Source organism: Nansenia antarctica, assembly GCF_963989245.1.
Source record: "Nansenia antarctica genome assembly, chromosome: 3".
Classification (NCBI taxonomy): Eukaryota; Metazoa; Chordata; class Actinopteri; order Argentiniformes; family Microstomatidae; genus Nansenia; species Nansenia antarctica.
Genome location: NC_137688.1, coordinates 66,249,286 through 66,262,398, shown reverse-complemented (window position 1 = coordinate 66,262,398; position 13,113 = coordinate 66,249,286). Strand labels below are relative to the sequence as shown.

Sequence of the window (13,113 nt, the reverse complement as noted above, 5' to 3'; positions counted from 1 at the left end):
CCGGATTGAAGCCCAGTCTTTGGCAGAGGAGGTGGGCTCATACCGTTTCTCTGTTTGCTCGGTTGTGTGGTATGACATACTAGCAAAGATCCAGCATGTCAGCAAACTTATGCAGTCATCTGAAATGCAGTTAGATGTAGCTGTTGATCTACTCAGGAAGACACAGAGATTCCTTGCTGACTACAGAGTCACAGGTTTCGCAGCAGCTCAAGCAACAGCTACAGAAATATGTGATGGCATGAATGTGGCTGCCACACTAAAGCAGAAGAGGCTGAGAAGCACCAAACGGCAGTTTGACTACGAGTCATGTGATGAGCCTTTCACAGATGCGTTGAAGAGGTTAGAGGTGACATTCTTTAACACTGTTGTAGATGCGGCCAAATTGTCTATTGAGGAAAGGTTTGTCTGTCTGTCCGAGGTGAGAGACAAGTTCAGTGTGCTGAAAAACTTTACTAATCTGACACATGATGAACTATCAACTCAGTGTGAGACACGTAGTGCTGCTCTAACAACAAACAGTGATCCTGACATCAACGGTAGGGAGCTAGCCCAGGAGTTAACAAACTTACCACAATTGCCTTCACCCAATATGTCCCTGCTGGACTTCCTAACATTCATTCACACCCAGCATTTGAAAGAGGTTTACCCCAATCTCTGGACAGCTCTTCGTATTGCGTTAACCCTACCAGTAACTGTAGCCAGTGCAGAGAGGAGCTTTTCAAAGTTAAAACTAATTAAAACATACTTACGATCCACAATGTCCCAGGAGCGTCTCACTGGCCTTGCGATTCTCAGTGTGAATCATAAAATAAGTGAGAGAATCTCATACAATGATGTAATCAATGATTTTGCTGCTATGAAGGCACGTAGAGTCAAGATCTAATATATAGGGTACTGTGAGTTATATATAGGCTACTGTGAGAAATATACTGTGATTCATATTGAGAAATATACTGTGAACTACTGTGGGCTATACTGCCAAATCAGCATTTTGTTATTTATCTATTTTCTATCTATTTGTATCTCTTTTTTTTGGGAAAGTGTGAATTTTATGTTTATATTTAAAGAATATTTAATAAATCCATATTTTTGTTGCAATTCTACCTGGACTGGATATACGATTTTGTTGGTTTGAATATTTGGATGTGCGTCAAAACCCCTGTCTTGCCTGGACGGTGGTTACTAAATAGTTTGAAGCCACTACAGGCCAAATTGAGATATCTGCCTAACTACTCTCCTAACACTGCTGATTCACTGTGCATTATTGCCATCAGCCTATCAGAATGCTTGTTACATTCCAAAATGTGCTCAGTACTGGGTGATAAGAGACAGTTCAAGGAAACACTTTGGAGATTTGACCCTAGTGTGAAAGAAGGGAAATATTATGTTCCATCTGGACCATCGAAGTAGCGTCTTTGTGGCACGTTGCACACTTAATAAATACATAAACAGCGCCACCATGTGGTCTTCTGGTAAATATTTGTTCATGAACCCCGATGCAGATACAGTGTTCCCTGGTAGATGCAGGGGCGGCTGTGATCGCATTAGTTGGCAGATCGGCGGTTCGAGCCCCGGCTGGCCACATGTCGAAGTGTTATTATGTCCACATAATAAACCTCTCCATCAAACAGGGACACGTCCCCCTTGACTTTAAAATAGCAAGGGTAACCCCACTGTATAAAAAAGGAAGCAAATTAGACCCAGGCAACTACCGACCTGTTTCTATTCTTAATTCCATCTCGAAACTTATGGAAAAAATAGTTTATGAACAGGTTGATAGGTACCTTACCGAAAAAAATCTGATGTATGAATTTCAATCAGGATTCAGAACATCCCATTCCACTGACACATGCCTTCTCTATTTGAACGACCACATCAACCATGAGGTGGACTCGGGCAAGTACTGCGGCATGGTCATGCTGGACCTCCAGAAGGCCTTCGACACAGTAGATCACCACATATTGTTAGATAAACTGAAAGCAATTGGGTTCGATAGAACATCGGTGAGCTGGATGCAATCCTACTTAGAGGGGAGGGAACAGGTGGTTAGTGTGAACGGAACACTGTCCCCCCCCCCTCCCAGTGACCTGCGGCGTTCCACAAGGAAGCATATTGGGACCTTTACTGTTCCTAATATATGTGAATGACATGTCATCAGCATGTGATTGCAATTTGTTCCTGTTCGCGGATGACTCGGCTCTGCTGGCCTCTGACAGGGACATATTGCAGGTGGAAAAAGCGCTAAGCACTGAACTGAGTAGAATCTGCATCTGGCTAGCTGACAATAAACTATCAATACACCTAGGTAAAACTGAAACCATCCTATACGGATCCCCATCTAAACTCAGAAAGGCTGTAAATTACAATATAAAGGTGGGTAACATTACTATCACAAGAAAAGAGGATATTACATACCTGGACTCCATCTTAGAGGCAAATCTTTCCGGAGATAAAATGGCAGCAAAAGTAATCAAAAAAGTTAACCATAGAACTAGATTCTTGTACAGGATATCCTCACTTGTCAGTAAAAACACACTGAGGACCCTATCAGGAGCTCTCATTCAATGTCACTTCGACTATGCCGTAACATCATGGTACTATAGAACCACAAAGGCCCAAAAAACAAGACTCCAGACAGCCCAAAATAAACTGGTTAGGCTTCTGCTAGGCCTCAACCCTAGGACACATCTAACCGCTGCTAATTTTTTGAGCCTTGATTGGCTACGAGTAGTTGACAGAGTGCAGCAGCTTGCACTGGGCCTGGTCTTCAAGATACGCTACACCACAAAGACACCCAAGTACCTGTCAACATACTTCCAAAAAGTGAACAACGTCCACACATACAATACCAGAGGAAGCTCCACGAACCACGTTCAACCGCGTTGCACCACAAACAAGGGGTTAAACTCGTTTGCAAACTATGCAGTAAAAATGTGGAACGCCCTTCCTATAATCTTAAAGGAGTGCAAAACACTGCCCACCTTCAAAACCACTCTCAAAAAACATTTACAGGAGGCTGCAATCCGTAACTGGACCCGCTAAATCAAAAATCAAATTAAAAGACTACACCCCCACCTGGACTACCCTCTATATATTCTTGTTGTTTTGTTGTTATGTCTCCCACTTGTTGTTTTGTCCCCCCGCCCGAACTACCCATTGTACATATTATATGTCTGTCCCCCTGCCCGAACTACCCACTGTACATACTTTGTGTTTTGTCCCCCGCCCCCACCTGTGGTGTATGTCCCCACCTGTCCTACCCGCTGTACATACCTTATGTTTTGTTGTATTGTTCTTCCCATGTTGGATGTATGTTTATCTTGTAGATAGTACTAGTTATTTGTCTGTATTATCTTGTAGATAGTACTAGTTTTTTGTCTGTCTTACATGTAACGATGAATTGAGAATCAAGGACCCCAATTGAAATAAGCCAGTGGCTTTCTTGGGTTTTTATCCTGTTAGTTGACCTTGTATGTAATATGTACTTTCATGTACCTACTTCTGCAAATCTTCTAATAAAGTTTTCAATCAATCAATCAAAGACACTGAACCCCAAATTGCTCCCAGTGAGCGGGCCGGCCGGCGCCTTGCATGGCAGCTTGCCGCCATTGGTGTGTGAATGTGTGTGTGAATGGATGAATGAGAGGCCGTTGTAAAGCGCTTTGGAATAAGGCGCTATATGGCTGCATTCACACCGCAGGTCGTAATGCCTAGTTCAGATTTGGTGCCTTTAAACGTTTTTGAACGCCTGCTTACACCTACTTTTTCAAATGACCCATATCTGATACCTGTGCTTACATATCTGATACCTGTGCTTACCCTGGTAACACTTGTAACGACCCGAATGTCGAAAAACTAAAGTAAACAGACAGCCGGGACTTGACTTATGAAGATGCATCACAACAAATAGAAGAAAGAATATATGAAACCAGACACAGACTTTTATTGACCTACAAGTCTTTATTGGTTAGTGTTCATGGCTTGTGTATGTGTGTGTGTGTGTGTGTGTGTGTGTGTACATGTGTGTACATGTGTGTCTTAGTAAGGATTGTCACGAACATACTCCATGATGTGCTTCAGCCCCAGCCAGGTCTCGGAGGCTGTGGGGATGATCTGATTGGCTGGCAGGATGAAACCGTAGCGACCGGTGTCCCTCAGCTCGAAGGCGAAGGAGAACTTGATCCCCTGCTCGTAGGTCCAGTCGATGCTGCCCCCGCTGGCTTGGTCTGGCAGGGGAACACAACACCAGTGAGTCAATCACTTTTTTAAAAATGCCGGTCGAGAGAGGACGCTGGCGTTGCTTGTTCGCCGCTTCTCCGCCCGAAATCTACTAGGTGTAGTTGACTCTAAGCGTTGCTAAGGACTCTAAGCGTTGCTAAGGACTCTAAGCTAGATATACTTGCAGTATACAGAGCAGATTATCCTACAAAGACACTTAGATTCAGATTTAGAAATCTAAAAATGTATTATTATTATTATTATTATTATTATTGATGCTCTGAAGCTACTGTATATAGGCCTGCAGCCATTGTTGATTGTTGTCTATATCATGCTTACCCTAACCCTTGCATGGTAGCTTGCCGCCATTGGTGTGTGAATGTGTGTGTGACTGGGTGAATGAGAGGCCATTGTAAAGCTCTTTGGAATAAGGCATAGCTATATACAGTATATAGTGAGTGATCTCAGACTAAACTCTGATGCTAATAAGGTCTCAATTCTCGTCCTATTAGATCTAAGTGCAGCGTTCGATACGATCGACCATGATATCCTAATCAATCGTCTTGAAGAGTTAGTTGGTCTTTCTGGCAGCGTGTTAAATTGGTTCAGAACATACATTACAGGGAGAAAGTCCTATGTCAAGCTTGGAGATCATGTGTCTGAGAAATATGACAGCGACTTCGGAGTCGCACAAGGGAGCTGCCTTGGTCCACTACTATTCTCACTATACATGTTACCACTCGGGGACATCATTAGAGAGCACAACGTATGTTTCCACAGCTATGAATGAATGAATGAATGAATGGTCTTTATTGTCATTGATATAGTACAGGTACCAAACAACGAAATTTGGGAGGGGGGGGCTCCCCTGGTGCTAGGAAAAAAACTAAAAACAAGAAGGGAAAAGAGCTGGTTTACATAAATAAAGGCTATGTACACTATCCACTATACTATACTATACAAATAAAACACTGTGCTGTACTCTATGCTATGCTATACCTATTCTAACATTTCCTATCTCTGAACCTTATGTACCCGAGGGTTGTCATATTGCACATAGTGTTATTGCACATTCATTTAAAGTGTCGCAGTTTGCAGGTTTGAAATGTTCACAGTTGTGTTTCAGTATTGCACTTGATTTCAATCTAGTAGCTGCCATCAAATTGTCTAGATTGTCCAGGGCCTATAACCTAGGTCTTTGCTGTGTTCAGGGCCTGAATGGCCCTGGGGTAGAAGCTGAGCTTCAGTCTGTTTGACTGTATGCCGATGACACGCAACTGTATATTTCTGCTGAACCAAATGATACTTCAGCTATAGACTCCATCACGAACTGCCTTCTAGCAATAAATAAATGGATGAGCAATAACTTCCTGAAGCTAAACGAGGACAAAACTGAAGTCCTACTGATCGGCCCTAAAGCAAAGAGGGATATGCTGCTTAATAATCTGGGGAAACTGACATCATGGATTAAACCTGAGGTTACAAGTCTAGGTGTTATTTTCGACTCAGACCTAAGCTTCAAGTCCCATATTAACAAGGTGACGAAAACATCATTCTTTCACCTCCTTATATACAAAGCCCTTAATGGGCGAGGCCCAAAGTACATTGCTAATTCCCTTGCCAATTATGCACCCTCAAGAACACTAAGATCATCTATCGCAGGTTTATTAGAGGTTCCCAGCAATAGTCAGAAGAAGATCGGGAGCGCAGCCTATGCCAACTATGCCCCAAAGCTTTGGAACACATTACCTTTAGAGATCAGGGAAGCCAGCTCACTAAATATTTTTAAAAGAAAGCTAAAAACGCACTTCTTCAATATAGCCTTCAACTAGCTCATCTGCACCTGCCTACTACTCATTTGCCAGCTACTGCACTTTAAATGCCCTTTTTAAAATTATTTTTTATTGTATTTTCTTTACATTTTCTTTTTACTGTTTTCCCCTGCTCTTATATTCACGTACACAGACTGACTAGTTGAAAGAGGTGTGCAAAAGATTTAAGTTAGTGTGGAAATAAAATAAAGCCCAGTCTTGCCATTAGGCAAGTGGTAGTAAATATGTTCATAGTGGTGCTGGTGTAAAGCCAGTGGGAAGTACAGAAAGACTGTGTAAGGTAGGGAGATGAAAGGGATATGGAAAGTTAGATCTTTACCTTTTCTTTTTAGTGTTTTCCCCTGCGTTTATATTCATTCTATGCTTATATATGTTTTTATATATGTTTTTAGATTCACTTTATGTTCTTATTCCTGTTGTAAAGCACGTTGAGCTGCATTTCTTGTATGAAAGGTGCTGTATAAATAAAGCTTTACTTACTTACTATATAAGTCAGTCAGTTTACCATTTAAGTATCACATAAGTATTGTAAGTGCTGTCATTGACGGCTCTGTCTGCCTGTCTGTCTGCCTGTCTGCCTGTCTGTCTGTCTGTCTGTCATTGACGGCTCTGTCTGCCTGTCTGCCTGTCTGTCTGCCTGTCTGCCTGTCTGCCTGTCTGCCTGTCTGTCTGCCTGCCTGTCTGCCTGTCTGTCTGTCTGTCTGTCATTGACGGCTCTGGTACTCACAGATGATCTTGCAGATGCTTCCCACTTTGTACCTGGTCCCGTGCAGAGAGGTGAGCTTCTGGACCGCCGCCCGACCCAGAGAGTCCTGCACAACCAAGAGGAAGAGGAGCTTTAGTGATGGTGGCCAGGCCAACAGCACTGTAAGAGACAGTGAACTACAGAGCTGACTATGCGGAGATGAGGGGCGTATAGTCGGGTGGGTTGGCGACATCACGTAAGAAACTGTGATCGAACACCCATTAATGGTCAGGGATTTAACTCTAGAACACCATTAATGGTCAGGGATTTAACTCTAGAACACCATTAATGGTCAGGGATTTAACTCTAGAACATCATTAATGCCCCAAAAATGCCTGAAAAAATATAAACTTAGTCATTACCAGCTCGGCCTGGTCAGGTATGTCCGTGCAGGTGTATCCGTAGGGGTACATGAGCAGCTGGGAGTAGGCGTGCACGGAGATGAAGGCCTTCACGTTGCCGTGGCTACGCACCAGCTTCACCACGTTCTCCACCTCCACCTCAGAGTGGGCGTGAGTGCCGTGGTACGAGTCTGAGCACGGGTTACTGCTGGCTCCAGGACCTGGACACACACACACACACACACACACATTATTGGACTATTATCTATGGAAATCTATTATTATTATTATTATTATAGGACTATTATCTAGGGGAGTTAGCTACTTAGCTAGTGCTAGTCAGCTCGGCCCCTGGGTGAGATAGAGAAATGCGGTCTTCACCGGTGGGGCAGGGGAGTGGCCCAGGTGCAGGGGGGGGGGGGGGGGGGGGGGGGCAGAGGCCACTGACCTGCCCCCTACTGGCTGTGAGGGGCAAGCACGCTTCACAATTTCCACAGGAATTGTCCCAGTCTAGTCATTGGACTATTATCTATGGACATCTATTATTATTGGGCTATTATCTCTGGAGGTCTCTCAGACAGCCAGGCTGAGCTAACATAGCCAAGCTGAGCTAACGTAGCCAAGCTCTGCTAGCGTAGCCAAGCTGAGCTACCGTACCGCCAAAGCCGGCGTCCCAGTTCCTGTTGGGGTCGACGCCGCGGCAGAATGGGCTGGAGGTCTTGGAGCGGGTCTTACGCCACATACGGTCCTGCAGACAACACAGTTACATACGGTCCTGCAGACAACACAGTTACATTTTTACATTTACATTTACATTCTTACATTTTTGCCATTTAGCAGACACCTTATTCCAAAGCGACTTTACAATCGATACATTTGACTAAGCAAGTGAATCATCAGTTCACCAGTCGTAGCAGGAAGAGTAATCTAGCTCAGGCCAGTGGCCACTGGCAGTCGTCTAGAAAATAAGATTATATATACGTATATATATTTTTTTTAATTCTTTTTTTTATAGACACTGGAGAAACAGTACAAGGGGGGCGGTAGAAGTCTTAGGAGACAGTGCTGGGGGGCAGTAGAAGTATTAGGAGGCAGTGCTGGGGGGTAGTAGATGTCTCAGGAGACACAGTTCTGGGGGGTAGTAGATGTCTCAGGAGACGCAGTGCTGGGGGGTAGTAGATGTCTCAGGAGACACAGTTCTGGGGGGTAGTAGATGTCTCAGGAGACACAGTGCTGGGGGGTAGTAGATGTCTCAGGAGACACAGTGCTGGGGGGTAGTAGATGTCTCAGGAGACACAGTGCTGGGGGGTAGTAGATGTCTCAGGAGACACAGTGCTGGGGGGTAGTAGATGTCTCAGGAGGTGCAGTGCTGGGGGGTAGTAGATGTCTCAGGAGACACAGTGCTGGGGGGTAGTAGATGTCTCAGGAGACACAGTGCTGGGGGGTAGTAGATGTCTCAGGAGACACAGTGCTGGGGGGTAGTAGATGTCTCAGGAGACACAGTGCTGGGGGGTAGTAGATGTCTCAGGAGACACAGTGCTGGGGGGTAGTAGATGTCTCAGGAGACACAGTGCTGGGGGGTAGTAGATGTCTCAGGAGACACAGTGTTGGGGGTAGTAGATGTCTCAGGAGACACAGTGCTGGGGGGTAGTAGATGTCTCAGGAGGAGACACAGGTCTCTCACACGCGACTGTCAGTTATAGGTCAGTTAAGCTGGCAGACACATAACGAATCCCTTTGACCTTTGACATTGTGAGACGGCTAGCAGAACAGACAACATTGGCAGTCACAGTAAAAATCACTTGAGTCATAAATCATACACCACAAATCACTAAATACGTCCCCCCACTGTGGTGACCTGTGTTACGAGGGGGGGTCTTTGTTGACGACTCGCCAATGCCTCCTCCTGGTGACTTGGAGGATTGCAGTCAGTATGGGACTTTATTAACTGCTGGTTGTCAGCTGTGTGTGTTTGTATGTGGCTACTGATGTGTGTCCCGTTTCCCTGTTCCCTTGTCAGTCGACCACAACTGTTATGTTTGGAGAACTCTAATCCTGCCGGTAGGAAATACCCGGTATTTAAGACTTTGCGCTATCTGTCCTGGAGGACCTTGTTATTGCCTTTTCTATCTGTCCTGGAGGACCTTGTTATTGCCTTTTCTATCTGTCCTGGAGGACCTTGTTATTGCCTTTTCTATCTGTCCTGGAGGACCTTGTTATTGCCTTTTCTATCTGTCCTGGAGGACCTTGTTATTGCCTTTTCTATCTGTCCTGGAGGACCTTGTTATTGCCTTTTCTATCTGTCCTGGAGGACCTTGTTATTGCCTTTTCTATCTGTCCTGGAGGACCTTGTTATTGCCTTTTCGTGACGTATGATCAGGTACATTTGAAGTCAACTTAGTTTGTTTCGTTTTTTTATGTTACTTATTTCAAGGCTGCCTTTCGGAGCCTGAGTTTATTTTCGACAGTGTCGTACGTACTGTTTTGACCCTGCTATTTCTCTGTGTACCACATGTACAAAAGAAGAGATTTGGTGAGGCTGCATTCTCATTCTAAGCTCCAGATTGTGTCTCACTGCCAGTTTACATTAGAGATGCAACCTCAGCACATAATGTTCAAGTCTAGACTAAAAACCCATCTTTTTAATATTGCCTTTAAGTGACTAAATAATTAAATGATGATTATATAACGATTGGAGCATGTTGAGCTGCAACGTTTGTAGGAGAAGTGTTATACAAATAAAAGTTATTATTATTATTATTATTATTATTATTATTATTATTATTATTATTATTATTATTATTATTATTATTATTATTATTATTATTATTATTATTATTATTATTATTATTATTATTCTCGGGTGGCACGGTGGCAGAGTGGTTAAGATCACTGCCTCACAGTCTCAAGGTACTGGGTTTGAATCCCGGTCTCGGAAGGTGCTGGGTTCGATTCCTGGTAATCACTGTGGGAGTTTGCATGTTCTCCCCGTGCCGTGTGGGTTTCCTCCGGGCACTCCGGTTTCCTCCCACATGAATGAATGAAACATGCAGTATGAATGAGTAAGAATGCGAGTGAATGTGAAAGCGAGTGAGCATTCCCAGGGCTCCTTCGAAAAAGAGACTCGTTCTCAAAGGAATTCCCTGGTAAAAATAAAGGTTCTTCTCAGTAAAGAGAGACTTTATTTTACTCCCTCAGTTATTCTGATCTGCACCGCCGATGGGTCCAACACCTGATCACGTATAGAAGCCTGCTATATAACAGGTCTGCTGTGGGGTAGGCCTACACAGGCTATATAACAGGTCTGCTGTGGGGTAGGCCTACACAGGCTATATAACAGGTCTGCTGTGGGGTAGGCCTACACAGGCTATATAACAGGTCTGCTGTGGGGTAGGCCTACACAGGCTATATAACAGGTCTGCTGTGGGGTAGGCCTACACAGGCTATATAACAGGGGCCTATTCCACGAAGGTCGATGATCTTCTAATCCGCGATAAAGTTCTAATCGGCGATAATTTTATCTTGCGTTCGGTGCCATCAATGTGGCTCAAATAATTCGCTGTTTGGTTGCTATGCAACATAGCCTGCTCACGACCAGAATAACTCGGGAGGCTAAGAGGCTGGCTAAGGTAATGCGTGCGTCAAAAAAGGCTCACAGGCGGAAACTACATCCCGAACGACAGTTCCTCAAGTGTCTTTTAGGAAATATTAGTTCCCACTTCACACGAGATAGATAGATAGATAGTTTGACTGTGTGATAGATAGATAATTTGATAATTTGAAAGTGTGATTGATCGATAGATAGATAGTTTGATTGTGTGATAGATTACCTGATATTTTGAAAGTGTGATAGATAGATAGATCGATAGATAAATAAATAGTGTAAAAAAAAAATAATAATAAATAGGTATGTCTATCAACTTGCATTGCTTTTGCCTCAGCAGTCTGGTTGGCGCAGTGGTTAAGGCAACCAGCTAGAGTTCCGAAGGTTGCGAGTTCGAGACTTGATTTATTTTATTTTTTTATTTTTTTACATTTAACCGAAGTATTCATGCAAAGGCTTCAAACACCATTGTAATCGTGTCAGTTCTTGTAAATTAGCCTGCACCATAATTTTATAGCCTACATACTTTTTTAGATGAGATTTTAGATTAGATTCAGACAACGAAATGCAGTAAAAAGTGTGTCAGAAGAGGGATTTGAACCACCGATTTAAAATGACGAATAAATACTATGGCAGCGGTTGATACCACTAGGCCATTGTGACGATATGACGGCTCGTAGCCTGCTGCTGATATGACCACAGTAGTAAATATTCATTTACTAAAATATGAACATATAACAATAACTGGGGCTAGTATGACCTACGCATTTAATCGGTCAGCAATTTCATGCCAAACCATTTCCCTCGCCTTGTTAATTGCGGCAGTATTGCACTCTTTTACATCTTATTTTTCCGTCTTCATAAAGATCAATATTTCGGAATGCTGCGCAAATGTAGGACCCCTGCAGAGTGGAGTATCTTCATTTCGACAGATCGACTCTTCGGGGCTCTTTATGTCTGCGTGCACGCGCCCATATCGAGGATTTCTAAGCCGGTGTTCTGTGAACACTGATGACACAAGCCTGATCCTCGTTCGAGGAATCACCTGAGGCTTGAATTCCAATCCCGAGTTGCCTGATCGCCTGATTTATTTCAATCGCCTATATACTAATCAACGTTAGTGGAACGGCCCCCAGGTCTGCTGTGGGGTAGGCCTACACAGGCTGTTCACAGCCGGCACCTACGCTGCTGTAGGAGTGGACAGGGGACACCTACGCTGGTGTGGAAGGGGACAGTGGACAGGGGACACCTACACTGGTGTGGGAGGAGACAGTGGACAGGGGACACCTACGCTGGTGTGGGAGGAGACAGTGGACAGGGGACACCTACGCTGGTGTGGGAGGGGACAGGGGACAGGGGACACCTACGCTGGTGTGGGAGGAGACAGTGGACAGTGGACAGGGGACACCTACGCTGGTGTGGAAGGGGACAGTGGACAGGGGACACCTACACTGGTGTGGAAGGGGACAGTGGACAGGGGACACCTACGCTGGTGTGGGAGGAGACAGTGGACAGGGGACACCTACACTGGTGTGGAAGGGGACAGGGGACACCTACGCTGGTGTGGGAGGAGACAGTGGACAGGGGACAGGGGACACCTACGCTGGTGTGGGAGGAGACAGTGGACAGGGGACAGGGGACACCTACGCTTGTGTGGGAGGAGACAGTGGACAGGGGACACCTACACTGGTGTGGAAGGGGACAGTGGACAGGGGACACCTACACTGGTGTGGAAGGGGACAGTGGACAGGGGACACCTACGCTGGTGTGGGAGGAGACAGTGGACAGGGGACACCTACGCTGGTGTGGGAGGAGACAGGGGACAGGGGACACCTACGCTGGTGTGGGAGGAGACAGGGGACAGGGGACACCTACGCTGGTGTGGGAGGAGACAGGGGACAGGGGACACCTACACTGGTGTGGGAGGGGACAGGGGACAGGGGACACCTACGCTGGTGTGGGAGGAGACAGTGGACAGGGGACACCTACGCTGGTGTGGGAGGAGACAGTGGACAGTGGACACCTACGCTGGTGTGGGAGGAGACAGTGGACAGGGGACACCTACGCTGGTGTGGGAGGAGACAGTGGACAGGGGACACCTACACTGGTGTGGGAGGAGACAGGGGACAGGGGACACCTACGCTGGTGTGGGAGGAGACAGGGGACAGGGGACACCTACGCTGGTGTGGGAGGAGACAGGGGACAGGGGACACCTACGCTGGTGTGGGAGGAGACAGGGGACAGGGGAAACCTACGCTGGTGTGGGAGGGGACAGTGGACAGGGGACACCTACGCTGGTGTGGGAGGGGACAGTGGACAGGGGACACCTACGCTGGTGTGGGAGGGGACAGTGGACAGGGGACAGGGGACACC

At 45.6% G+C, this 13,113-nt stretch overlaps 1 protein-coding gene across 1 annotated transcript in view; it reads right to left on the bottom strand.

The window, feature by feature from the left end:
• Positions 1 to 4,002: 4,002 nt before the first annotated feature.
• The window catches only part of LOC308152847 (carboxypeptidase A2-like), a 20,957-nt gene continuing 11,846 nt past the window's right edge, over positions 4,003 to 13,113 (bottom strand). The window contains exons 8-11 of the mRNA XM_080525915.1: positions 7,794 to 7,884; positions 7,158 to 7,357; positions 6,778 to 6,862; positions 4,003 to 4,226 (exon numbers count right to left, since the gene is read on the bottom strand). Of these exons, the coding sequence (XP_080382041.1) occupies positions 4,039 to 4,226; positions 6,778 to 6,862; positions 7,158 to 7,357; positions 7,794 to 7,884 (564 nt within the window). The 3' untranslated portion in view covers positions 4,003 to 4,038. The remainder of the gene's footprint in view (positions 4,227 to 6,777; positions 6,863 to 7,157; positions 7,358 to 7,793; positions 7,885 to 13,113) is intronic.